The sequence below is a fragment of the Lithobates pipiens genome, unplaced genomic scaffold (genome assembly GCF_037356315.1).
Source record: "Lithobates pipiens isolate NorthernLeopardFrog02 unplaced genomic scaffold, aLitPip1_a1.2 Scaffold_1, whole genome shotgun sequence".
Classification (NCBI taxonomy): domain Eukaryota; kingdom Metazoa; phylum Chordata; class Amphibia; order Anura; family Ranidae; genus Lithobates; species Lithobates pipiens.
This window is the reverse complement of record NW_027507685.1, coordinates 75852152-75879683: the sequence shown is the minus strand read 5'-3', so window position 1 is coordinate 75879683 and position 27532 is coordinate 75852152. Positions and strand designations below refer to the sequence as shown.

At 43.3% G+C, this 27532-nt stretch overlaps 1 protein-coding gene across 1 annotated transcript in view; it reads left to right on the top strand.

Moving 5' to 3' along the window:
* The first annotated feature begins 1839 nt into the window (after positions 1–1839).
* LOC143935313 (zinc finger FYVE domain-containing protein 1-like) overlaps positions 1840–27532 on the top strand; it is a 47766-nt gene continuing 22073 nt past the window's right edge. The window contains exons 1-7 of the mRNA XM_077459130.1: positions 1840–2044; positions 7807–8311; positions 16101–16318; positions 17482–17588; positions 23127–23235; positions 23559–23656; positions 24787–24904. Of these exons, the coding sequence (XP_077315256.1) occupies positions 1940–2044; positions 7807–8311; positions 16101–16318; positions 17482–17588; positions 23127–23235; positions 23559–23656; positions 24787–24904 (1260 nt within the window). The 5' untranslated portion in view covers positions 1840–1939. The remainder of the gene's footprint in view (positions 2045–7806; positions 8312–16100; positions 16319–17481; positions 17589–23126; positions 23236–23558; positions 23657–24786; positions 24905–27532) is intronic.

The following is a 27532-nucleotide window of genomic DNA, read 5'->3' as shown; positions in this document are numbered from 1 at the left end:
CCACTAGAGTGGGGGAAGAAAGGGGGGGTTTGAATGCTGTCTGGTTGTAGCTGACAGAGGAGAGGGTGGCTTAAAGAGAAGGGGAGGTTGCTGACAGAGAGAGGGGCTGACAGAAGGGGAGGGGGGCTGACAGAGTGGGGGGCTGACAGGGGGGGTTGCTGACAGAGGAGGGGCCTGACAGAGGAGGGGAGTTGCTGACAGAGAGGGGGGCTGACAAGGGGGTTGCTGAAATAGAGGGGGCTGACAGGGGGGTTGCTGACAGAGAGGGGGGCTGATAGAGGGGGGGTTGCTGACAGAGGGAGGTGGATTACAGAGAAGGGTGGGCTGTGAGAGAAAGGGGCGGGTTATAGAGAGGGGCGGGCTGACAGAAGGGGGCTGACAGGGGGGTTGCTGACAGAGAGGGGGGCCGACAGGTGGGTTGTTGAAAGAGAGGGGGGCTGAGAGAGAGGGGGACCGATGGGGGGGTTGCTGACAGATGGGGGTGGCTTGCAGAGAGGGGCGGGCTGACGGGGGGGTTGCTGACAGAGGGGGGCTGACCGAGGGGGGACTGATAGAGGGTGGCTTACAGAGAAGGGCGGGCTGACAGAAGGGGCTGACAGGGGGGGTTGCTGACAGACTGGGGGGCTGACAGGGGGGTTGCTGACAGAGGGGGGTGGCTTACAGAGAGTGCTGCTGACAGAGGGGGGCTGACAGGGGGGTTTGCTGACAGAGAGGGTTGCTGACAGAGGGGGGGCCGACAGGGGGGGTTGCTGACAGAGGTGGGTGGCTTACAGGGAGTGCTGCTGACAGAGGGGGACTGACAGGGGAGTTTGCTGACAGAGGGGGGTGGCTTACAGGGAGTGCTGCTGACAGAGAGGGTTGCTGACAGAGGGGGGTGGCTTACAGAGAGGGGCGGGCTAACAGACGGCGGGTGGAAGAGCGGATGGCAGAGAGACCTCACCTCAGTCAGGAGAAACACAGCACACCAGGCAGGGAGGCGGGACTACGGGCGGCCGCGATCACCCCCAGTCCAGCCCAGTCCACATGTGACCACTTACCAGCTCCACCAGGCCAATCGCAGACCCGAGCGACGCACGCACATAACACATTCAGCCAGTCACAGGGAGCCTGCTGCCCAGCTTTCAAGCACAAGCAGTATCTGATTCTCCGGAATCGATGTGCCGCTCTAGATGTTGTGGCCGGGGCCACCACAGGACAGTCGAACTGTTGCTATATGTGTCCGGGTTTCAGGCGGGTTGAAACCCGGGCACATGTTTCAAAACCCGGACTGTCCGGGTCAAAACCGGACAGGTGGCAACCCTAGTGTGTCCTAGCAGACAGCGCGACGGGACAAGAAGAAGCATAGACTCCCGTGGGAGTCTATGCCCAAAAGTGGGTGCAAATACCTGTCTTAGACAGGTATCTGCATCCCCCTCCCCCCGAAAGGTGCCAACTGTGACACCGGAGGGGGGGAGGGTTTCGATGAGCGGAAGTTCCACTATAGTGTGGAACCCTGCTTTAACTGGTGCAAAAGCCATAAAATCTTTCATTACATAAATAAACTGGGATTTTGTTTTTATTTTAATTTTTACACTGAGCGCAGAAGTTTTACAATAAAGCTAAAACATATGACATTTTTATTTTTGGTTTTTAGTATATTTTTAGTGAACGTTTACTAAGAATAAACAGATAACCAAGAGAAATGTAAAATATTTTAGCTTAATTTCGATTTCCTATATGTGTCCTCTGATAATGAAATGGTAGAATGTCATTGGAGGTTGGTGTCATGTGATAAGACTGAGGCCCTGTACAGGAAGACCCTAGGCGTCATTGTTGTAATAAGCGAAGTAACCACTAGATGGCAGTGCAGCCGCCCGGTCCGCAATGTAAACATAGAAAGTGAAAGTACAGAGTCCAATGTGTGTCCATCGAGTCCCCGGACTGTGATCCCTCCGACACCATGTCCGCTGTACTGCTGGGGGATCCCCTCACCCCAAAGAAGACCCCGTCCGGGGAGGAGGAGGAGTTCAGCTTCCTGCTGGTGGATGAGGAGGAGAACCTGCAGGTAGATGGGCGGTGTGGTGTGTGATCGGTATACACAATCATTGTGTACTTATAGTGTTTATTATGGAGTGAGAAGTGTGCTGTGCCGACACTTTAGGGAGTGATGATGTCAGTGTGTGACTACAATGGAGGATGGATGGAGGATGATCACCACCATTGTGTCATCTCATCCAACACGTGACCTCCCTGGAATCATAACAATACAATGCATGGCGAAGACCTGCACTCACTTCCTGCATTAATCAAACTGATTTCTTTTCCCGGAAATAAAAGATCAGAGGATAGAAGGATGGACTCCAGGAAAAGGAGAATCCTGCCTTGTTGTAGGGGATGTGTACACCCCTGTCCAGCCACTTTTGCAGCTCAACCACCCATTTTTACCGCCCCCTCAACTTCTATGCAAACCCTTACCCAGTCTTGGGCTCCCCCCATGCTCAGGCAGTGGACTGTCCCTCTTAAAGCGGAGTTCCGCTTAAAAGAAAACATTTTTTTAAAGTCAGCAGCTACAAATACTGCATCTGCCGACTTTTAATAATCGGACACTTACCTGTCCTAGGGTCCAGCGATGCGGGGGAACGAAGGTCCGCTCGTCTCCCCCTCCTCTCTGTGGCGCCAGCATTGTCACTGTGGGCACCCGGCTGTGGCTTCAGAGCCGGGCACGAATTGCGTATGCACGATCCGCGTGGTGCGCCGTGACTGGCCCGGCAATAATCTGGGACCTGTGACGTGTCCCAGATGATTGCCAAGAGTGATCTCCCTTCCGCTGCCGCTGTGCGCTGGGAGGGTAGCCGCTCCCCCCCCCCCCCCCCCCCCCCAAAAAAAATGACATGCCAAGTGTGGCATGTCAGGGGATCATCTTCCCTTACAGCGGAAGTTCTATTTTTTTTTTTTTTTTGGGTGGAACTCCGGTTTAAAGTAGAAGTCCACCCTAATGCCCTGTACACACAAGCGGATTTTCCATTGGAAAAAACTTGGATGGTTTTTCCAACAGAATTCCACTCAAGCTTGGCTTGCATACACACGAGCACAGAAAAGTTCTCTGAACTTTCGACCGTCAGGAATGCGGTGACATACAACACTACGACGAGCCGAGAAAATGAAGTTCAATGCTTCTGAGCATGTGTTGAATTGTTTCCGAGCATGTGTAAGAATTTTGCATGTCGGAATTGGTACAGACGATCCGAATTTCCAATCTGAACTTTTTCCGACCAAAAAATTGAGAACCTGTTCTCAATCTTTTGCTGGCGTAAATTCGGCCAGCAAAAGTCCGATGGAGCACACATACACGGTCGGAATTTCTGACCAAAAGCTCAGATCTGACTTTTGCTGGCAGAATTTCTGATCGTGTGTACACAGCATTACATGAAAATCCTTGTATCTACAGATATCCACAATCTAACACTAACCTATCTAACCCTGTAAAGAAGAAATCAGTATACAGTGGATATAAAAAGTCTACACACCCCTGTCAGGTTTCTGTGATGTAAAAAAATGCCAAAGATAAATCATTTCAGAACTTTTTCCACCTTTTAATGTGACCGATAAACTGTAAAACTCAGCTGAACAACAAACTGAAATGTTGAAGGTGGAGGGAAGTGAAAATAATGTGATTGCATAAGTGTGTACACCCCTAAAGGAATACTTTGTTGAAGCACCCCCCCCCCTTTTTTTTTTTTTTACAGCACTCAGTCTTTTTGGGTATGAGGCTTGGCACATCTTGACTTGGCAATATTTGCCCACTCTTCTTTGCAAAAACACTCCAAATCTATCAGATTGGGAGGGAATCTCCTGTGCACAGCCCTCTTCAGATCACCCAACAGATTTTCAATGGGATTCAGGTCTGGGCTCTGACTGGGCCATTCCAAAACTTTAATCCTCTTCTGGTGAAGCCATTCGTTTGGGATGTATGCTTTGGGTCGTTGTCATGTTGAAAGATGAAGTTCCTCTTCATGTTCAGCTTTCTAGCAGAAGCCTGAAAGTGGTTGTAAACCCTCCAAGACAAGTTTATCTCTTAGTAATGTAGAGAGCACAGGCAGCTGATACAACACATACAACGGGACTAGAAAAAGGAAGTTCAGTAGCCAATAGCCTCCGTCTCGGAGTTGAATCTGAGCATGCGTGAGTTTTTACGCATCGGAATTGCATACACACGATCGGAATTTCCGATCTTTTTCCGAAACTTTTTTCGTCAGAAAAATTGAGAACCTGCTCTAATGCCACGTACACATGGTCGGAATTTTGGCTAGCAAAAGACCAATGAGAGCTTTTCCTCAGAAAATGCGACCGTGCGTGTGCTCCATCGGAATTTTGCTGGCCGAATTTCCGCTAGCAAAAGATTAAGAGCAGGTTCTAACTTTTCCCGACGCATGCTCAGATTCAACTACGAGATGGAAGCTATTGGCTACTGGCTATTGAACTTCCTTTTTCTAGTCCCATCGTACGTGTTGTATGTCACCGCGTTCTTGACGGAATTTGGTGTGGCCGTGTGTTTGCAAGACAGCTTGAGCGAAATCCCATCGGAATATCGTCGGGAAAACCATCAGAGCTTTTCCGACCAAAATTCCGATCGTGTCTACGGGGCATCAATCTTTTGCTGGCGGAAATTCGGTCAGCAAAATTCCGATGGAGCATACGCACGGTCGCATTTACCGCCGAAAAGCTCTCATCGGTCTTTTGCTGGCCGAAATTCCGACTGTGTGTACGCAGCATAACAGTATGTATTAAAAACAAGGGTTTAGTTAGCACACATTTTCAAATGCATGCGTAAGCTGCAGGGCCCCTTCACGGCACCCTGTATTATCTGCAGTACTAACCCTTGTAAATTTATGAGATATATGTGCTCTGCATTTGTGCTGAAAGTGTCTCTCAGCATGAAGACCAAGCTGTCATTGACAGCTCCTGGCCTTATATTAATAAGATTGAGCTGAGAGGATTGGCTCTTGTTCATGTGATGGCTGTAATGGCCTAAGATTGGCTATCACAGCAATCACTCAGTAAAACCCATCCCTGTATGGTGTCTATCCTCTGAATGGAGAAAAAATAAATTGTATTTTTTTATCGTAGTTAGAGAAGAGTATGAACAAAAAAAAAAATGTATCAAATAAATAACTAAATAAAAAATACAGATAAAGAGGCGAGACCGAGGCGCCACTACCCACGCCACCATGCAAAGAGGAAGCTGTTCACACAGAATCCGAGCAGAACTGGGAAGACAATGGCTATCGCTGATTAGATATAACCCTAATGCCCCCTACACACGATCCGATTATCGGAGGCATGATTGTCAGTTTTTTTTTGCATGCTAATCTCACGTCGAATCTGATGAGTTTACTAAAGTCACGAAAATTCTCGTACGACAGAATAAAAATTCGGAAGTGACGTCGTCATGTTGTAATGCATTTGTATTGCATTTTCGAATGACAGCTGTACTGCTTAAACTAAAATCGTAGGGTCTGGCATCGTACGGGAAAAATTTCCATGCATGTCCGATAGAATAATATCGGATGAACTGTCCTGATCGGCTCTCAAAAGCTATGTACGATCGATTCGAATGCAGCATTTTTCGTACGATTTTTGGATTTTGTGCACGGTTATCAGGCTTCATGTACATGGGACGTTTTTACCACCTCTCCTGAACGATTTAACTTGACAGATAGTAACCCTCATTTAAACCGTCAGTTTTTCCACGTTTACATGCCGCGTTTTTATCAGCGTTTTGCTGCGTTTGCATTTAGAAGCGTTTCTAAAAAAAAAATGGTATTTATTTTTAATGGCCAAAAACGAAAAACGCCGATAAACAAAACACGGGTTACTGTGTTTAGTCGCGTTTGGCATCTGAAACGCGGAAATCTTCGGTGTCTGAACCCATTTTTTTAAAAGACACGCTGTTAAACGCAACTGCCTAAGGGCCAGTTCACACCAGATGCAGCTTCGTGCAGTTCTGGTCAGTTTCTGCACAAGAAACTGACTGCATGGTGTGAACTAGAGCCATTGGAATACATTGAAAACACTGTGCATGCATTTTTAGCGCAAAAAAAAAAAAAGCACATGGAACTGCATCTGGTGTGAACTGGCCCTGTCTTTTGCCTTGTACACACAATCGAACTTTCCGACAACAAAACCGTGGTTTTTTGTTCGAAGGGTGTTGGCTCAAACTTGTCTTGCATACACACAGTCACACAAATGTTGGCCAATAATTCCGAACCTTGTTTTTCAGCTCTTTAGCGCCACCCTTTGGGCTCCTTCTGCTAATTTTGTGTTAGCAGAAGTTTGGTGAGTGTTGTTTCCTGCTTTTCTTTTCGTGTTTTTCATTTATGGCTTTTTATTTTGTGCTTTTCAGTTCATTTCTGAACGGCTGTACGTCAACCAGACATGTTGCGGAATCGGAGGACATAGCGTGTTTATATATTATTGGCCTTGGAGGTGTTGCTTTGACATTATTTTATTGGTTGAATAATGATTTGATTTGTTATATTTTTGAATGCATAGAATGCACTTTTTGGTTATGTTCTATTGGTAGATAGCATGTCTAATTTTATTTGTTTTCTTTTTTTTTAATGCGCAATAAAAAAAAATGTGTAGAATAATACTTGGCTATGTTTAAGGGTCCTTTCTCACAGATGTGTCCGTGTACGGGCTCTGCTTTGCTCAGCAGGGGATCGCTCCGTCGAACCCCACTGAGCAGGCAGATGACAGAAATCCGTCTCTGCACGCTGTGCAGGGACGGACCAGTCAGAGCACCGCTCTCCCCTATGGGGGATCGGATGACGACGGACCGTAGAGTCCATTTTCATCTGATCCGCAGACGGATGTAAAAATCGAGTTTTCCTCCATCACACTTTTTCGGATCGGAGCGTGTCGGATGTCAGCTGACATTCGTCGCATCATAGAGGTCTATGGAGCGTCCGTTGAGGTCTGCCTAAAAAACTGACAGGCGGACCTGAATGGTCCGTCCGTGTGAAAGAGGCTTTACTTCAAATGACAGTTTGGGAGTAGGCAGTTACATTTAAAAAAAATACAATGTAAAATTGACAAGAGACACCAACATAGTTGTATCTTTTCTTAAAAACTACAAAATATTGGTGTTGTGGTAACTTGCACAAATAATAATAAAAAATTAAAAAAACATAATATTATTCTTGATATCTTGATAAAGCCTTTGAAAATTTGTTCGCAATAACTCTATCAGTATAACCAGCAAAGCAGCATCATTATTATCCCATTAAAGAAGAAGAGAATTGTGCACTGCTTTAACGTCTTTGTAACGCTAGTTTACAAGACTGACCGCTTCTGCTTCCAAGCATGCGTGTTTGTACTTTGGACTTTTGTTCGACAGACTTGTGTACACACGATCGGAAAGTCTGACAACATACATTTGTTGGCAGAAAATGAAAAAAAATTTGGAAAGTCCGACAACAATTGTCCGATGGAGCGTACACATGGTCAGATTTTCCGCCAACAACCTCACATCCAACATTTCCCGTCAGAAAATCCGATCGTGTGTATGGGGTTTAGTGTTTTATTGAATTGTAAATTCATCCTTTTTGGAATCTCAGAACAATGTTGTGCTTTTTTAGGCCCAGTGTGACCAACAGTGGTTTACCTTTTGGATGAGAGGAATTATATAGTAATATAACACAAACACAACACGTCAAGTTTTTTTTGTTTTTTTTACCAATTATAAGGTCATATCAAATGCAATATAACCTGCCTGCTTTGGGTGACTTTCAATAATGTTATTTGATCATTTTTTCTTTTTTGCAGGTAAAAGATGTGGCGGAATTTATCAAGAGACTTGGATGTAGTCCACAGGAACCTGTCAAAGTTCTCAGTATTTTCGGTAATACCGGAGATGGCAAGTCGCACACGCTCAACCACATGTTTTTTGGGGGTCTTGAGATCTTCAGGACCTCTCCCTCCCAGGATTCCTGCACAGTGGGTGTATGGGCTGCATACTACCCAGAATTGTCCTTGGTGCTGCTGGATACAGAAGGTCTCCTGGGGGCCACAGATAAACAGAACCAGCGCCTACGTCTCCTCCTGAAGGTTCTGGCTGTGTCAGATCTAGTGATTTATAGAACAAGGGCAGAGAGGTTACACAATGACATGTTCCAATTTTTGGGGAATGCCTCAAAGGCTTACTTGAAGTTCTTCACTCCTGAGCTAAAAGCCTTATCTAGTCGCTGTGGGCTGGAGGTAACACTGTCCAGTCTTGGACCATCTCTCACAATTTTCCAAGAGACTTCTCGAACTGATCTGCTGGGTTATGGTAAGAAGACAGGGTCAAACTGTAATCACAAGGTTGTTTAAACAAGTACTCTGATAAGTTCTGCTTGTTTCTCAGGGATGCGCAAACCCTTCCTTTTATTTTTTTATTTTTTTACATTTAGTACTGCTGCAAGCAAGCTGCCAGGTTTACTTTATTTTTAGCTGGTGATTCTCTTTTCACTAAAAGCAATCTGAGTGGCTGATTCACTCCCTGGTGTTTCTCAAGCTTACCATTCTCACCATCAAGCTCAGGAAACAATCCTGCGGTTTGCGTGGCTGGCCATATAGGTGAGGAGAGACCAGATCGTCTCTTCTCACCTCTATGATCTGGGAGGCGGATAGCAACGTCATGATTCTTCTGTTTATTTTTTTTATTTTTTTATTTTTTCATTATTTGATGCTTTTAAGGGTAGAGGAGAGATCTGGGGACTTATAGACCCCATAAAGAGGACCTGTAATGTTTTATTGTTATCACAAGAGATGTTTACATTTTTGTGATAGCTAAAAAAGTGATTAAAAAAATAAAATTAAAATAAAAGGACAATGTAAAAATATATATATTTTTTAAATAAAGTAAATAATAATAAAAAAAAGTAAAGTGCCCCGTGCTTGCTCTCAGAAGTGAACGCATACATTGGTCACACACGAATATGTAAACCGTGTTCATACCACACGTGAAGTATCTCCGCAAACATTATAGCAAGAGCAATAATTCTAGTGCTAGAACTCCACTGTAACTCTAAACTGGTAACCTGTAAAAAAATGTTAAGTGTCACCTATGGAGATTTTTAAGTACCGTAGGTTGTCAACCATTCCACGCACATGCGCAATTTTATAGCGTGACATGTTGGGTATCTATTTACTCAGCACACCATCTTATTTTATATATTACCAAAAAATTGGGTTGTATATTGTTTTGTTTTTTTGCATTAAAATTCATGAAAGTGTATTTTTTCCCCAAAAATTTGAAAAACTGCTGCGTAAATACCATGTGACATAAAAATTGCAACAACCACCATTTCATTCTCTAGGGCACGGGTGTCAAACACAAGGCCTGCGCGCCGAATCTGCAGCTGCAGGAGAGCTTCAGCCCTCCTCTGGTCCTCCACCAGACCCCTACTTTCTACTTTCAAGCAGTGCATCCAGCTTCTTCCTAACAGCAGCATAAGGAATGGGGTTGCACTGTTATGTAAGAGAGAGTGATGGACTCAACTTCTGATGGTGGGGTGGCTCTTGACCTCTAATGTAAGGGGAGGGGATGTGCTGGACATCTAATCTTAGGCCGCGTACACACGCGGGGACTGTTCGCTCAACTTTGTTCGTCAAACAGTTTCAGCGGACAGTCCGCTCAAAATTAGCATGGACGGACTTGCCCACACACGACGAACGAACAGTCCGCTGAAACCGTGCGCGATGACGTGAACGGCACGTACGACGGGACTAGAAAACGACGTCCTATACACTGCAATGCAACCTTCGGCGTGTAAATTCTTTCTGAGCATGCGCGAGACTTAGTTTGACGAACAAGCCTACACACGGGCGGACTGTCCGCTCAAACCAAGTTTCAGCGGACAGTTTTTCGGAATTTCCGAAAAACTTTGTTCGTCAGACTGTCCGCTGAAACTGTCCGCTGAAGCCCACACACAAGCGGACTGTCCGCCGAAACACTGTTCAGCGGACAAAGTTGAGCGAACAGTCCCCGCGTGTGTACGCGGCCTTACAGATACAACTGGCCCTGTTGAGGGCAATCATAATGCTTATGCGGCCCACGATGAAATTGAGTTTGACACCCCTGCTCTAGGGCCTCTGCTAAAAACTATATACAAGGTTTGGGGATTCGAAGTACTTTTATAGCAAAAAATATTGATTTTTCACTTGTAAACAAAAAGTGTCAGAAGAAGACCTGGACTTAAAGTGGTTAACGGAACAGACACTGGAGCTTGATTTGGCTGCTCAGCAATGCCCTTGTACTAAGCACACAAGTGCTTCCAGGTGCGAGGGTAACCTGAAGGAATAAAGTGTTTTTTTTTTTTGTTTTTTTTTTTTTATGTTCTTGTTGGGGCCACAACCTCATTTACTCACTCAGCAGATACGCTTCTACTGAGCGTTAAGGGGGACAGACACTCCCCTTTCCTGACCAGCACCCAATCAGTATTCGTCACACTGCAAGGTCTCTCCCCTCCCTGCTAGTCCCCGGGTGTGGTGCTGGAGACAGGCAGGGAAGTGAGTTATGCCCCGTACACACGAGAGGGATTAAGTCTGACAGACCTCCAAAGGAGTTCCGCCGGAGTTCCGACGGAGTTCTGGCGGACTTTTCGACCGAACGGACTTGACCACACACCATCACACCAAACTCCGACGGAGTCGAACGTGATGACGTACGACTGGATTCGACGTAGGAAGTTCCTAGACAGTAGCCAATAGCTGCCCTAGCGTCGGTTTTAGTCCGTCGGAGTAGCACACACACGAGCGGATTTTTCAAAGGGGACCGGGTCCGGCGGAGTTCCGTCGGGAAAATTTAAAGCATGCTTCATTTCTAAAGTCCGTCAGACTTTAGCTTCGCTAAAGTCCGTTGCAGCCCACACACGATCGGATAGTCCGCCGGACTCAGTCCGTCGGAGTTTGGATGTCGAAAAGTCCGCTCGTGTGTACGGGGCATAAGAGATAAACAGCACAATGTTAAAACATTAAAAAGTAAAATCACCATAAAGCCTCTTTCATTTTTAAAAGCCCCCAACATTCCTAAAAGCACTCCTGCCTAATATAAAACATCAACCCTTCACCTTATTTAAATGTGGTTTTGGTTAAAAAAAAAATATATTTTTATCAGGGCAAGTAGATCAGGACCCCGATTTAGTCCCTTGGAAAAGTGTTTTTTTTTTGTTTCATTTCCACACCCTTGTCTAAAATGTACATTTTAAAGATACATTTACAAAAATAACTGCGTACTGTGTGGGATACTTTTTTTATTGGCCCTAACAGTTGAATTTTCAGGACAAGCTTTTGGGGTGTTTCCTTCTTGCACTAAGAACGCCCAACAGTTTGTCCCGAAAATGTAACTTTTGTTACAAATAAAAAAGTATCAAAGAGAGTATTCAATTGTTTTGTTGCAAGTGTAGCAATACAGTTACAATCACTTTAGGCATGAAAAAAATGAAAATAAAAATGAAACCCAGAGATATATACAGGTACTCGCGTACCAGCTCTTGTCATTTTTATCCAGGCAGAGCTGTAGTGCCCCTGCCTGCCACACTCCCTTTAACCCTTTATCTGCTGCTCTGAGAACCAATTTTTGCAGAAGAGATATTCCTGAACACACCCACTGGCTCGTTCTTTTCTTATACATACTTAAAACCTGGTGCTCCAGGCCCCTCCTCTTCATCCTGTGCCCCCAGGGAAAGCCGCTTTCTCTGGGGGGACCCGTGCGGACTCCTGGGCCCCACTGCTGCGTTCATTGACACAGACAATGGGACTCAGCCCCCCCCCCCCCCCACTCCTGTGTCACAGGATTTGATTGACAGTAGCGGCACCCAATGGCTTTCGCTGCTATCAATCTGTCATAATGAGGAGAGAAAAACAGCAGTTGGAGCCGCTGTGCTCGTGCACATCGCTGGATCGGGTTTGGGGGTGGGGGGAGCTGCAGCACGGAAGGTTTTTCACCTTAATGCATTAGGGTGAAAAACCTTAAAGCTTTAGAACTACTTTAAGCAGACAGGGAGGAAGTTGCACAGGACAGGTATCAGTAAGCAGCCAAATCCATCCATGTGAAGGGCTCTGAAATTTGGCTACAGTGGATTACAGGCATGCCCCGCTTTTAAGTACACAATGGGGTTTATTTACTAAAGCTGGAAAGTGCAAAATCAGGCTCACTTCTGCATAGAAACCAACGAGCTTCCAGGTTTTATTACCAAAACTTAATCTAACAGGCTGGGGTTAGAAGCTTATTGGTTTCTATGCGGAAGTGAGCCTGATTTTGCACTGTCCATCTTTAGTAAATAAACCCCATTGTATACTTAAAAGTGGGGTATGCCTGTATAGAGAAATCGAGTTATGGTGAAATTAGTGTGATTTTGGACTATAGCATAGTTGCAGTTTGTTGGATGGTAGTAACTTATTTTGTTGCCCAGCATTGTACTTTTAAGTGTTTACTTTTTCAGAAAAAATGAAGCAGTGAACTAACACTGTAACCCCACCAGTCAGTACCCATACAGCGGATGTAGCAGTCTGGGGATTTGAAATTACCGCTACTCTCCATCTTCCTTCTGTAGCACTTCTGGAATGAATCAGAGCGATCCCGATTAGTCAGTGCCAGCATAAAGCATTGTTCAGATCCATGCCATAAAGTGGTTCTAAAGCTAGAAGTTTTTTTTTTTTTTTTTTACCTTAATGCATTACCTACATTAACCACTTTGGACCGCCGCATGTAATTCTACGTCCTGGCGAATGAGAAGCTTCCCCTGCCTGTGTAGTGTAAACACAGGCAGGAGGAAGTGATGTCACTCTCCTCAGGGCAGTCTTTTTGACCGGACTGCAAGGAGAGAAGACATAGTAAGTGTGCACCAACACTACACTGACATGTAGGTACACATAGGCACACTGTCACCCCCCCCCAGATCGCCCCCCCTCCCCCTCCCAGTCACAGTATCACTGATTGCAGTGATCATTTATTTACTGATCACTACATTTAGTCAGTTGTAACTGTAAAAACTGTCAGGGCAGTTAGTGTTAGGTCCAGGGTAGCCCCCTCCCCCCTAATAAAGGTTTAATCCCCTGATTGCCCCTAGAGTTAACACTTTCACCCCCTTTTGCCAGTGTCACTAAGCAATCGTTTTTCTGAACGCTGCATTAGTGTCACTGGTGCCGCTAGGTAGCTAGTTATTTTTTAGGTTCACTCCAGGTTTTTATAGCGTTAGGTACCCCCATATACTACCTACTAAAGGTTTTAACCCCCTGATTGCCCCTAGAGTTAACCCTTTCACCAGTGATCACCGTATAAGTGTCACTGGTGATGCTGGTTAGCCAGTTAGTTATTTAGGTTCCCCGTCAGGTTTTTATATAGTGTCAGGGACCCCCATATACTACCTAATAAAGGTTTTAACCCCCTGATTGCCCCTAGTTAATCCTTTCACCAGTGATGACCGTATAAGTGTTACGGGTGACTCTGGTTAGTTAGTTTGCTTTTTATAGCATCAGGGCACCCACCATTTATTACCCAATAAAGGTTTAACCCCCTGATCACCCGGCGGGTGATATCAATTAGGTTTTAGGGTCAGATAGGGTCTTTGTCGCCCCAGGCAGTGCTTGGTCAGTGCCAGTACGGCTAATACCCACGCGTAAAGCATACACCTCCCGTAGTGGTATAGTATCTGATCAGATCTATACTAGTGTCCCCAGCAGTTTAGGGTTCCAAAAAAACACATTGTTAGCAGGATCAGCCCAGATACCTGCTAGCACCTGCGTTTTTCCCCTCCGCCCAGCCCACCCAAGTGCAGTATTAATCGATCACTGTCACTTACAAAACACTAAACACATAACTGCAGCATTCACAGAGTCAGGCCTGATCACTGCGATCGCTAACAGTTTTTTTTGGTAGCGTTTTATATTTAAATCCTGAAGGCAGTGCTTGGTTTTCGGGGTCCCATACGCAGCTAGGCTCCCAAAAAGTCCCACACATGTGGTATCCCCGTACTCAGGAGAAGCAGCAGAATTAATTTTGGGGTGTAATTCCACATATGCCCATAGCATGTGTGAGCAATATATCATTTAGTGACAACTTTGTGCAAAAAAAAAAAAGTTTGTAATATTCCCGCAACGTGGCAAAATATTAAATATTCCATGGACTCAACATGCCTCTCAGCAAATAGCTTGGGGTGTCTACTTTCCAAAATGGGGTCATTTGGGGGGGTTTTGTGCTATTTTGGCATTTTATGGCCTTCGGAACTGTGATAGGTAGTGAGGAGTGAAATCAAAAATTTGCACCCTTAGGAATCCTGAAGGCAGTGATTGGTTTTCGGGATGCTGTACGCAGCTAGACTCCCAAAAAGTCTCACACATGTGGTATCCCCGTACTCAGGAGAAGCAGCAGAATATAATTTGGGGTGCAATTCCACTTATAACTATGGCATGTGTGAGCAATATATCATTTAGTGACAACTTTTTGTAAACTTTTTTTTTTGTCATTATTCAATCACTTGGGACAAAAAAAAATAAAAATTCAATGGGTTCAACATGCCCCTCAGCAATTTCCTTGGGGTGTCTACTTTCCAAAATGGGGTCATTTGGGGGGGGGTTTTGTACTGCCCTGCCATTTTAGCACCTTTAGAAATGCGATCATAAATTAAAAGCTGTGTAAATTCCAGAAAATGTACTCTAGTTAGTAGATGCTATAACTTTTGCGCAAACCAATAAATATACGCTTATTGACATTTTTTTTTACTAAAGACATGTGGCTGAATACATTTTGGCTTAAATGTATGACTAAAATTGAGTTTATTCGATTTTTCTTATAACAAAAAGTAGAAAATATTTTTTTTTTCAAAATTTTCAGTCTTTTTCCTTTTATATCGTAAAAAATAAAAATCGCAGAGGCAATCAAATACCATCAAAAGAAAGCTCTATTTGTGGGAAGAAAAGGACGCAAATTTTGTTTGGGTACAACATTGCATGACCGCGCAATTGGCAGTTAAAGCAGTGCAGTGTGAAATTGTAAAAAGTCCTCTGGTCCTTAGGCTGACAATTGGTCCGGGGCATAAGTGGTTAAGTTAAAAACCTTCCACTAGTTTCTATTTGCTTCTACTGCTTTCTATCAAATGGTATGTGGAGGTGGCTTGGCTGAGCTGTGCTGTGTGCATTAATAGATGAACACAGCGTGGCTCGGGAGTGAACCTGGCAAGTGCACCCCCTATAGGAAGCAATGGAGAAGAGGAGGTTGGCGGCCGCTCCCTGCAATACTATTGCACAAAGCAGGCAAGTATAATTATTTTGCCTGTATCCAGGCTCGCAAAATCTGCCCTTGGAAACCACAGCTAATCGCTCTGTGTGCGGTTACGTGCGATCCGCAGCGGCCACTTTTTGCCCGCCATTAGTTTGAATGGGCTGAGCAGGTGATGCTAATCATTTAACCCGGTCAATCCACAGATTCTTGCCTCAGGAATCCAGAAGCTACAACAAACACGCCGTGTGAAAAGGGCCTTAAAGTAATTGTAAAGGGGGGGGGGGGGCGGGGAAAAAAACATCTCTATACTTACTTACCTGCTCTGTGCAATGCTCAGCCGCTCCCTCGTCACTGGCTTTGAATGACAACACTGGGAGCCAATTGCTCTTAATGCCCCAGCAAAGCCAGCAAGAACTGGAAGTGAGAGGAGAGAAGAGCTGCAGATGTGCACAGGCTCAGGTAAGTAAAAGGGGGGTGAGGGGCCAAAACTGATGCCTAAACGTTTTTTACCTTAATGCAAGGAATGCATTAAGGTAAAAAATGTTTAGGCTTTAGAACCACTTTAAGTCAGTGACAATCATTTAAAATATGTGATTAATAAACGCACCCTATAGCTTCTCTTCTTATAAGGGCCCATGATGTGGACATGGGAGTCGGGTTGGTTGCTTGAGTTGGGAACTGGGCACTTGAATGTCTCTGCTGGAGTTTCTAAAGGCACAGGAGACCAGCGATTGATTGCACCCTTAGATGTCCATATATTTGTGAAATATCAGTTTTTATCTGGGATAGCCGTTAATCTAGTTTTGGTATATGATAACCTCACATTATCTTATCCATGTTGTCTTATTCCCTACAGGAAGCAAGGTCCGTGGCCAAGCAGAGACAGACCTACTAAAACGTTTCCATGAATTGGGGACTCCTCCTGAAGCCTTTAGCTCAATCCACTATGTGGGAACCAAGACCGTAGTCCCACCCACTGACTTCTCTCAGTTAATGGATAGGGTGAAGAAGCAAATTATGGATACATCCACTCGCTCATCTAGACCACTGTCCCATGTTTTCACAGCCTTACAGGTATGATTTGGAAATATAGTGTGTTACCTCTCAACACCAGGTGATTACCGCTGTTACTTTTTGTCACCATAACTGATGGATGTCCCAACTTGAAGGCACCTTTTCATATTAACTATAACCCTAGCTGTAACTCTCCACCTAACACTAATGATAACCCTATAGTGGTATGCAACCCAAAAGGAGACATTTATTTACCATTTCTTACATGTGATGGCTGCATTCATTTTTTTTAAATATATTTAAATCTGGCGATCCAGCCAGTAAGTCTGTTGTTTTTAAAAGAACAAGATCTCCGGCAGAATGTATCAGTTACAAAGTTGAGACAAACTATTCAACACCAGCAGGGGTGCTTACAATGATCAGCTTTCATTTATGTAAAACCTTTATATCAAAATGTAAAAAAAAACTGTAACTGCTTAAAGTATTAGCTGAAGGTTGGCTTCAGTTTGTTAGTGTATATAAATCTGCTAGCACAGATTCCTCCCAGACTAACAATGCTGCTGTCCAAAGGTGCCCCCCTGTGCTCATTACTCCCTACCTCACCCAATGATTGGTAAGCTGCAGTATATAACATTTGTGGAACATGACCTATTATATGCATACATATCCTGCGCTGGGATCCTCTGCACCTGAAGATACTGACACTAGAATCTTTTTCTTTCTCCTGTAAGTGGCCGCTTGTTCTCATCCAATATTGAGTAGGCCTTTACTGGAAAAGAATAACAGTGGCTAAAGTTGGCCATAGACGGTTCAAATCTCAGCCGATTAAGCAGGAACCACCCAAGATTGGAACCATGTCTTGGCAGACTGAATGTCCCGAAGTTGATTAATTGATAAACTTGGGTACAACCAGCCTGCCGGATTTTTTTATTTTTTATTTTTAAGTTTGAGGGGAAAAAAGGGCAAATACAATTCCGAAAAGGCAAAGAAAACAATAGAACAAAATAACATAATGCTTATATCAAGCAAATGCCTGCCGAATTCTACATGCGGATATCACTAGTGACTGGTATAGCCTCTCGCAATAATCACTGTGTTCTGGCGGAGAGGGCTTCCATCTAGCTTAACCAATAGAAAAAAACACACACAAATAGAAAACCTTCATATACTCAATCCTATATCCACAGTTGGATTTATTTATTTTTGTTGTATTTTCCCTGCAGAGTCTAAGTGAGCGGTTCTCTGGGGATATTCCAGATGATCAGGTTCACATCACCTCTTTCTTTCCTGATGAATACTTTACTTGTTCCCAGCAGTGCCTCAGTTGCAGGTAAGTCCTACATGTTGAAAGAAACTTTGAGGGTGCATTCACATGGGTGCAGGGGCCCACACAGTGTATAAGAGATAGCTCACTCTATCAGACAAGGATGACTCTCATGGAAATAACAAACATCAACACAGGAACCTCTTGGTAACAATGGGGATGTGTCCAGCAATCAAATGAGATCAGCCAGAAACCATAAAAATGCCAGAAACGAGGACAAGCAGCTCATACACATGCTACTGCGCATGCGCGGCTGAACGTTGGCCATTTTGGTTACTGGAGGAGGATTTGTTCTTGTTTCTGCCATTTTTTTACAGGCTTTCTTGCAAGTTTTAACCATTCAAGTGCAATACTTTACAATAAATTAGGGTGTTTTACAATATTGCTCTTACTTTATACATGCCATGGTCTGCTAAGAGCAATTTGGAACTCATTTGATTGCTGGATACATCCCTATTGTTACCAAGAGGTTCCTGTGTTGATGTTTGTTCCTTCCATGAGATTCATCCTTGTTGTCTGATAGAGTGAGCTTTGACTACCCTGAATAAGGAGGTCACTGGCATTCCGGTAAGCCTCTGGTGTGCATCTTTATTTGAGTGTCACCCTGGCTATTCCTGGATTCTATTCCAAGCACACAAGAAGTCATTGTTTGTGACTCTTTCTTTTTTCTTCTACTCGCCTTGGAGGTGCACAGATTAATACATTTAATGGTGTATTTCTTAGGACATTTTTTTTTTATATGAATATTTTCGCGGTTTAGTATTTTGCTTAATGATTGTCACTTTTTTATGATTATAGCATAATATATGCACTGCACTTTTGTTTTATTCTGTTTGATGTACCTGGTATACATATAAGTTTTCAGCAGCCGTTGCTTGTTTAAATCACCAGCGCAGATTTTTATTTTATTTTTATTTTTTTAATCTGTACAGCGATTACATCTCCATTAACTGACATAGGCAGCTGCACGCAGCTTCACACTGCTCCGGACACATAAACAAATGACTCTTGTATGCTGTATGGGCCTCTGCGCTATTTTGTATATAGTGCTTTATTGGCATTTATGAAAAAAAAAATGTGTACATATGCACAGCTGTTTATTTTGGGGACAGGAAGAGGGTGACAAGTTGTTCCTCTGACTCCTTCAGCTGTGTGTGTAAATTTCAGCTTGAGATATTGAGTTTAGTAACTACAGTCATTAAAACAAATAAGGATAGCTTGGAAAAGGCGTGGCTAAAAATAAAAGTACAAAATTATTACTTGCACTATTATTTTATTTAGCGACCAAAAAATTATTATGAACATATTTTAGTAATGATCATAATAAAAGAAAACCTATACAGAACCATTATATTGTCTCTTTAAAGTGAATTTAAACCTAACCTGAATGACGTTTAGTTATATAAAACACTGGGAGGGGAATTTATGAAAACTAGAGCAGCAGAATGTAGAGCAGCTGTACATGGCAATCAATCAGCTTCCATCTTCAGCTTGTTCAGTTAGCCCTGATTCACACTAGTGCGGCTTTGAAATCATGCTACTTCATAGCTACCAATCAGTGCGATTTGGATCTCTGATTTCATTGCGGCTTGCAACATCATTTAACAGAAGTCAATGCAAGTCTCAATGAGATCACAGAAAAGTAGTGCAGGAAGCTTGCGTCACGAAGATTTGAATGGTACCATGGTGTGACTTTTCAGATTGCTTGGCGGGTTGCTCTTGTGTGATGCAGATTAAAATTACCGTATTTATTGGCATATAACACGCACTTTTTTGCCCTTAAAATCAGGGGAAAATCGCGGGTGTGTGTTATACGCCGATCCTCCGCGATTTCTGTACGATTATTTTTATTTTTTTATTTTTTTTTAGGCTCTGGGCGGCATTCAGCTGCCTTCAGCCCTTCTCGCAGCTTTCGGCCACCTTTGGCCCTTCTCTGCGGCTTTCGGCCACCTTTGGCCTTTCCTCGTTAGCTTTCAGCCCTTCTCGGCGGCCGAAAGCCGCCAAGTATGGCCGACGGTGGCCGAAAGCTGCCCAGTACGGCCGTAGGCTGCCGAGAACCACCGGGCGCTGCCGAGATACACAGGACATTTCGGCGGCGCCATTTTTAAAAATAAAAGCAGACAACGATGCACAAGGCTGCAATGACGGACAGGCTGCATGGCAAGGCTGAAAATGACACTGACGAGGCTTCAGATGGACACTGATAAGGCTGCATTGATTGAGTTTTTTTTCTTCCTTAAATTTCCCTCCTAAAAGTTTTTTTCCTTAAAATTCCCTCCTAAACTTGGGGTGCGTGTTATACGCCGGCGCGTGTTATACGCCGATAAATACGGCAAGTGGTGGAAACTATTGGTTAGACCAGTGAAATCGGGGACCTGCATTGCCCTGTGTAAGGACCAGAGAAGGGTTATTAATCATTAAAAAAAAACACATCTGAGAAATGGACAATATGGTTGTCAGATAAGTCTTAGATAATCTTTATTTATATTTATTATACAATTTATCTACAGCAGATTAAAGAAAAATAGGCAGCATTCAAGAGTATTTTTATGTGTGATTTGGCAAGGTCAAGAAAGGCTTGAGATGAGATGGCTGCGTGAAAGCAATTTAGCAGTATTAAACCATAGATAATATGAATCCATTCATAAAGCTGTACTTGTCTAACTGGAGAACAAATTAATTGCACATAATCGGTTTGTGTTTGTACACCACTTTCACACTGAACACAGTCTCTTCCAGCGCTAATAAGTCTTCCAAGCTGAGGACTAACAGATGTCAGATAAAATGGTGGTGTAAAAGGTATATATGGTAGCCCAAAACTAGGTGGATTATGCCTTTCTCTGATGGGGTAATCCGAAAGGAACTGAAAACCGTCAGCTTGTACCCCGTGTTCTGTGCATGTCCATGCATTGTTTTTTATGGCCTTTTGTCAGTTGCATTTTGTGAGTACCCACTTTTATACAAAAAATTCTTCTTATTAAATTATTTCATTATTATTGGTTTTTTTTTCTAACCACTTTCACACTGAGGTTGCATTAGGTGGAGAGTGCATGACTGTTGCATGAAGCAAACCTACCATTTACCATTACCATAATACATGGGATGGTGGAAGGCTCCACATCCTGAAATCACTCAGCAAGGAAAAGACAGTTTTTAAGGCATCACACTCAAATTTATTATAAAAAGCATTTTAGCCGTACATCGTACTTTAAAAAAAATCCCAAGTCTCCCGACTCCACTCTGGGCCCCTCCCTCTTCCTGAGTGCCCCATAGCAAGAGAGAGAAAATATATATAAAAATTTGTGTATGTATATCCATTGGTTTACGCGAACGTTATAGCTTCTACAAACTATGGTGTATACTGGAATTTAAAATTTTACTACTACTAATGGCAAGGATCAGTGACTTATAGTGGGACTGCGATAGTATGGTGGGCAGTCTGACACTTTGTGGAAACCAGTGATACTTATGCAGTGATAAGTGCTAAATATATGCACGGTCGCTGTATTAATGACCCTGGCTGGGAAGAAGTTAACATCTAGGGCAATCAAAGGGTTAAATGGGTGCCTAACCAGTGTTTGTGTGTACTGTGTGCTGCTTTTACTAAGGGAAGTAACAGTTTTTATTCCCTGCTTTGCAGGGAAACGAAAACCGCCACATCCCCACTGACAGGACAGAGACCTATATTTACACTCACTGAGTTCTGTTTTTCATCCTCCTCGCCGATCAGCAGCTATGTCTAATCATAGCACTTTCGGCACCCACGTCCCCCTACCTGGAAGTGTCGGATCACATACTAGGTATGCAGGAGAGCCACTCTGCTATGTTAAATAACTATGTTAATTGTGGTTAATTAATCAAGCTGAAGTTACCTTGCACAGCGTCACCAGATTTTGCACTCCGCAGTTTTAGTAAATCAACCCCAATGTGTGCACGATCTAGTAAGGATCCTTTTATTAAAAGCGGCCCACTTGGGGATCACACTAATCATGTCCCAACAATATATTAGCCTATAGTGACGTTTGGTTATCTAGTTTGATCAAAGAGAAGGACAGTAATTAATGCTACATCATTGCTATACCTAGATTCATACTCTATACTCTCAACAAGATGATGAAAGAAAGTCTACTTCACCTGTAGGAAAGCCACTCCACAAACCTATAACTCTCATTCTTGGCACACGGTGTTGGTTTTAGCTCTGCATGAAATCCCTGGAAACAGCACTGTTGGCTTCACCACCTCTGTAATTACATAGCATCGTCCTTCATAATGATGACCTTCTCTGCACTTGCAAATCACAAACGGGCTTCAACCAAATAACCTTACCTAGTATGTCAGTATAGAGTGATTGCCATTCTCCTATATGGGAATCCCCAGATAGGAACCCTCCACCTCAGTAAAACCTCATCGCCCTCTTCCCATTTGTACCTTCCATTTGTGATCTTTTCTGTGTTCATCCTACAGAATTTCTCATCCTTTCTTCTTGCTACATTGGATGCTTAAGTACAGCTCTTTTTTCCTTTAGTATGTTCATTTTTGCTTGCAGTATGTCCTGTCTGCCAGTGACTAATGGCCATTGGAAAAATTGTTTAACACTAGTTATAGTAGGTCTAAATTAAGCCAATAAAATCTCTAAGTAGTGTGTAATAAATCTCTAATAAATGACATGGTAATGTCATTTCAGAAGTTGTTTTCAATCTTTTCAGCTTTGCAGCTTTCATGAAAGTAATACTTGGTGATCCTGCCACAACTTGTTCGGACACTTCCTTTTCTCATAGTTGTGCTCCTCTGTTTCCACCATGTCACATGTTCCTGATGGATCCTACATGTGCCTGGGCTAAAACACCTTAAAGCCTAGTACACACGGGCTAAATGTTGGGTGTCATCACATGATTCAATAGAAACTGGCCGACATTCGGCCCGTGCGTACGGAAGCTGGTCCGACAGATGCTGGCCATTCGCCCAGCTTCTGTTGAAGGGTCATGGCTAAAAAAGTTCTGCCAACCAGCTCATAATCAGTGATCTCAGCCAATGGCAGAAAGCGCTGACCAGAGTATTCTGGTGGGGGGGGGGGGGGATCCCTGTCCCCACCCCCCTCCCCCTGTCAGAACACAAGAGCACAGCAGGGAAGGTCGCTGTACTAACATTGGATTGTTAATACAGTGGTTCTGACCTGAGCTGTCAGTTTTTTGTTCAACCTAGCTAGTAGTGTGTACGAGGCTTATGCAAGCATGGTTAACCATTGTCAATATCAAGAAGCTGGTCCTGAGCTATGATATGCAGGTAATGCTGGAGCAAGTGAATGTAGACAGGAAGCACTCATCTTGGCATTGAAGAAAAATAACGACATTCGTTTTAAATGAAAAATAAAAAAAACATGGCAGTTGCTACACAGTGCTTTAGCAAAGGAAATGTTGTGCAGTTATGAGTTCACTAAATGTCAGCTACCCCTTTATAAAGAATGAATTAGGAGCAGCAGTATTCCCTAATAATCTGTGCCTTACTCTGTTTTTTTTAAAAAAACAATTTATTTATAACCTACAGGACGCGCTGCAAGAACAGGATGAATCATATGAAGGATGGAGTCCCTCACCAGGCAGATGGTTTGTGCAAGTTTGCCCATGAATATAACAATAAAGTTTTCATCTGTAAGGTAGGTGTCGCTTTCTGCTCTTTCTGATGCCTGTCAAATTGACAGGAAGAAAGGAAGTAATGGAAATACGTGTAGCAAAAATCTGCTTTTGTTAAAATTGTATAAACTGCTTTGATTAAGGGCACCTCTGCTGATTAGCATAGCTGAATGGTGCAGAATTTTGTCTGATGCACTTGAAGCCAGATTAATGAAAGACAAAATCTTTATTTTGGATAGCAAAAGAAATATAAATATTCAAATAATATATGGATCAATAAAACTTGAAGTATTTAAGTGGATCATTCCATCTAAGGCTAAAATAATTATTGCTTCTTTTTCAATAGCGATGTTATGAGGGCGGAAGAGAGTTGATTGTAGTCCCCAAAAGTGTGGCTTCCACGGACAGTCCTTTGATGGGCCTAGCAAAATTTGCTTGGTCTGGGTACGTTGCCCTTATTTTTTATTTTTTATATTCATTTAATGTACTGTTGTACAATTGATGTCACACGTTAAAGGTGGATTCCAGTTTGTTTTTATTTTATTTTTTCCAGCGTATTTACATTGGCTCAACATGGGCCAATGTAAATATACATATTTTATACCTGGCTGATCCCATGGATCTTGTGCCCTGCTGCATAGTAAGCACAGAGTGAGGGTCACTCACCTGGCACGAGTGCCTTTCAGAGAAAACCTTGCATTTCTCTCAATGCAAAGCGTTATCTGATTGGACGAGGTGGAGGTTGCAAGGCTATTGCCCACCTGTCCACCTCGTCCAGTCAGGGAACACTTTGCATTCATTGAGAACAATGGCAGCTGTGCCAAGGGAGTGACCCCCTGTGGTTATTGTGCAGCAGGGCAGTTGCTCAAGCACAGGAGCAGAGGACCTGGAAGACAATGAGCATCAAAATAGTAGCAGTGGGTAGCAGGAATTCTCCGCTTCCATAGGGGTTGATAAGGTATGAAATATGTGTATTTACATTATGCAAAATGTAACTATGCAAAAAAAAAATCCATACCTAGAATTCAGCTTCAATCATCTGCTTCAATGTAGGTTGGTGTAAAATGATTTGTGATTAGAAATGAAGGGTCTTTGCACCACATTTGCTCATTTCATGCATTAAAAAAAATCTGCAAGGCAATGGCATAATGAGCTAGTTTTCATTGCATACTAGCACATTATGAAATGACTTACCGTAGAACGAAGCACTCCAGCGGTGCAAGGCTTCCATCTTCAACCAGTCTTCCTTCTGGGTTCGAGGGCTCCTGCAGTTTGAATGGCCAAGTTGGGATGACGTCATTGCCGTGTACGTGGGTATGCCAATCAGAACGAATGCGCCGGGGACATCGTCACCTGCAAAAAGTGCGCATATCTCATAAACAGTGCATGTTTTGGCGATATTAATGTTCACTGCAGGTAAGGTTTATTATAAGATTACCTGTAGGTAAAAATCACAAAGCGGACTTTACTACCACTTTAAGTAATGCACACAGTGTTAAAACTAAAAATGTATATTTCAAATTTTGACAAGTATAATGAGATTCAGAACTTCTGTATGTATATCTTGACTGCAGGTATGTCTTGGAGTGCCGTGTTTGTGGAATTATCTATCGTAGCCGGCAGTACTGGTATGGAAATAGAGATCCAGATGGATCTGTTGTACGACAAGAAGTTAGACACGTCTGGTCAGAGGTAAATGGATGTTGTCCTATTCAGTTGGGCTATATATTAGAGTAGGGTGATGATAAGTGGTAAGTAAGCGGCTCTGTATGTGCACATTGACCATTATTACTTTCTGAAAGTCCAGCAGCAGCTAGGCTGCTTACCTAACACTGGATTAGCCCGGTTCTCTTCTCCATCTACAGCCATTAAAGATAACATTCTTAATATATAAGATTGTGTGAAACACTGTTAATCTTCCCTTCGAATAAAACTGTCTAAGAAGCTTTTTGTAAATCTTATACATGCACTAAATATGCCTTCTTTCCTTTTAGCTGTATTACATAAATTCCCTTTTTTATTGAAGATATTTTGCCTGACCATATGATTTATATAATTCTCTTCCTACAGTATACAAAGGCAACTTTTGTTTTTCAGAAGTACCAAAAACTCAAAGTAAAATAATTGCTGGTAAAAGTCCCTGTAGACAAGATGGCCATTGTTTAATCTGAGAAAGTCTGACATTGGTGTAGTGATTATCACATTTATGTGTTGAAGCAGAAGCCCCAGCGATTATTTTGGAGATATTAACAGAAAGGCCAGGCTGAAGTTTGACGTTTATTTTTGCGTAATTTAATTGTGTCCCTGAGATATGTCATGCCCCCCCCCCCCCCCCCCAGTTACCTGATAATTTGGCAGTTGGATCGTGTCTTTGACCATGGTAATGATGACAGTAATATAGATGTGTTCTTAAAACCTAGCTGTGTTCACACTGGTGTGAATTGGATGTGGGTTTCCACGCATCCAATTTGCATGTCAGGAGAGCCTATTCACACAGCTCTGGGACAGCTGTGGAGCCGTTTGCAGAAGGGTCCTGTGTGTCTTCTGGTCTGGTACAGGTCCGAACCCAAAATTTGGGCCTGATTTGTCCCTGAAACGGAGAAGAGAACAAAAAATATTACAGCGCACACATGCAAATTAACATTTACCTCCAGCAAGGCTTTTTAAAAACACCTAGACATTTTCAAAAAACTTCAAAAATATGGGGATTTGCCCACTTACTACAACAAAATACCCCATGATTAGTGGTTCCTACACTATCCATAGATTGGGAGATCCTGCTTCTCTGTACCATGGGAGCTATACTCCTCTATATGGGAGAACATGAGGTCTCCACCATGACACAGGTGGTCACTAATGAGAGAGGTACTTGCTGAGGGAGTAGGGTGCTCCACCCAAATGGATTTGGTCAGAATCCATACAATAGACAAACAAGATATTTGGGGGGCACACCCTAAAAAAAAATGCATACAGATGGTGCTGCCATAAGACCCCTTTCACACCACACTGCCCATAGCGTGGGCGGTAAAACGCCGCTATTTTACTGCCGGATTTGCAGCGCATTTCAGCCGCTAGCGGGGCGCTTTTACCCCCGCTAGCAGCCGAGAAAGGGTTAAAACCGCCGCAATAGCGGCGTTTTGCCGGCGGTAATACAGCGCTGCCCCATTGATTTCAATGGAGAGCACCGGTGAAGGAGCGGTAAACACAACGCTCCTTCACCGCTCCAAAGAAGCTGCTGGCAGGACTTTTCCCTGACGTCCTGCCAGCGCACCGCTGCAGTGTGAAAGTCCTCGGGCTTTCACACTACAGACAATGGTGCAGCTTTTTTAGGGCGGATTGCAGGCGCTATTTCTAATGCTATAGCGCCTGCAAAACGCCCTGGTGTGAAAGGGGTCTAAGACCATAAAACAGAACAAAAATATTACAGAGCACATATGCAAACCTAACATTTACCTCCAGCAAGGCTTTGTCGCAGTAAGTGGGCTTAAGCACCATATAGCAATATGGTGTGACCAAATCCCCATGTTTTTTGATATTTTTTGAAAATGTCTAGGTGTTTTTAAAAAGCCTTGGGGTGGTTTTGGATTTCCCCTATTTATATAACTATGTTTTAACTTGTCTATTCCTATAACTATTCAATCAAAGCTCTGATAAAGTGAATGGTGATGGCACAACAACAATGCTAGCTATAAAATAAGCACACTGCTTAAATAAACAAGGATCTCATTTATTTAACAAGAAAGTAGAAATGCCAACAAAACACTAAAAGAATATTACAGAGGAAATTAAATCAAAAGAACATAAATAATATGTATGTAAGGTCATCTTCGAGATGCTGTCTTGGCTGAGCTCAATGGAAAAGAGAGATAACTCTAGCTGGCCACTACTTTTAAAGCTCACTTAGACACCACCCATACAGACACTCACTGCCAGCCTGTCTTGTCAAATGAAAATTCATCAGTTTGTCCTTCCTAATCACCAGGAAGTATATTCTTCTCTTTTCCATCTTCCAATCCCATTTAATTTAATCATAAACGACCTGGAGGATGGGGTAAACAGTTCAATCTCTGTATTTGCGGACGATACTAAGCTAAGCGGGGCAATAACTTTGCCGCAGGATGTGGAAACCTTGCAAGAAGATCTGAACAAATTATTGGGGTGGGCAAATGCATGGCAAATTAGGTTTAATGTAGAAAAATGTTAAATAATGCATTTGGGTGGCAAAAATATGAATGCAATCTATACACTGCAGGGAGAACCTCTGGGGGAATCTAGGATGGAAAAGGACCTGGGGGTCCTAGTAGATAAGCTCAGCACTGG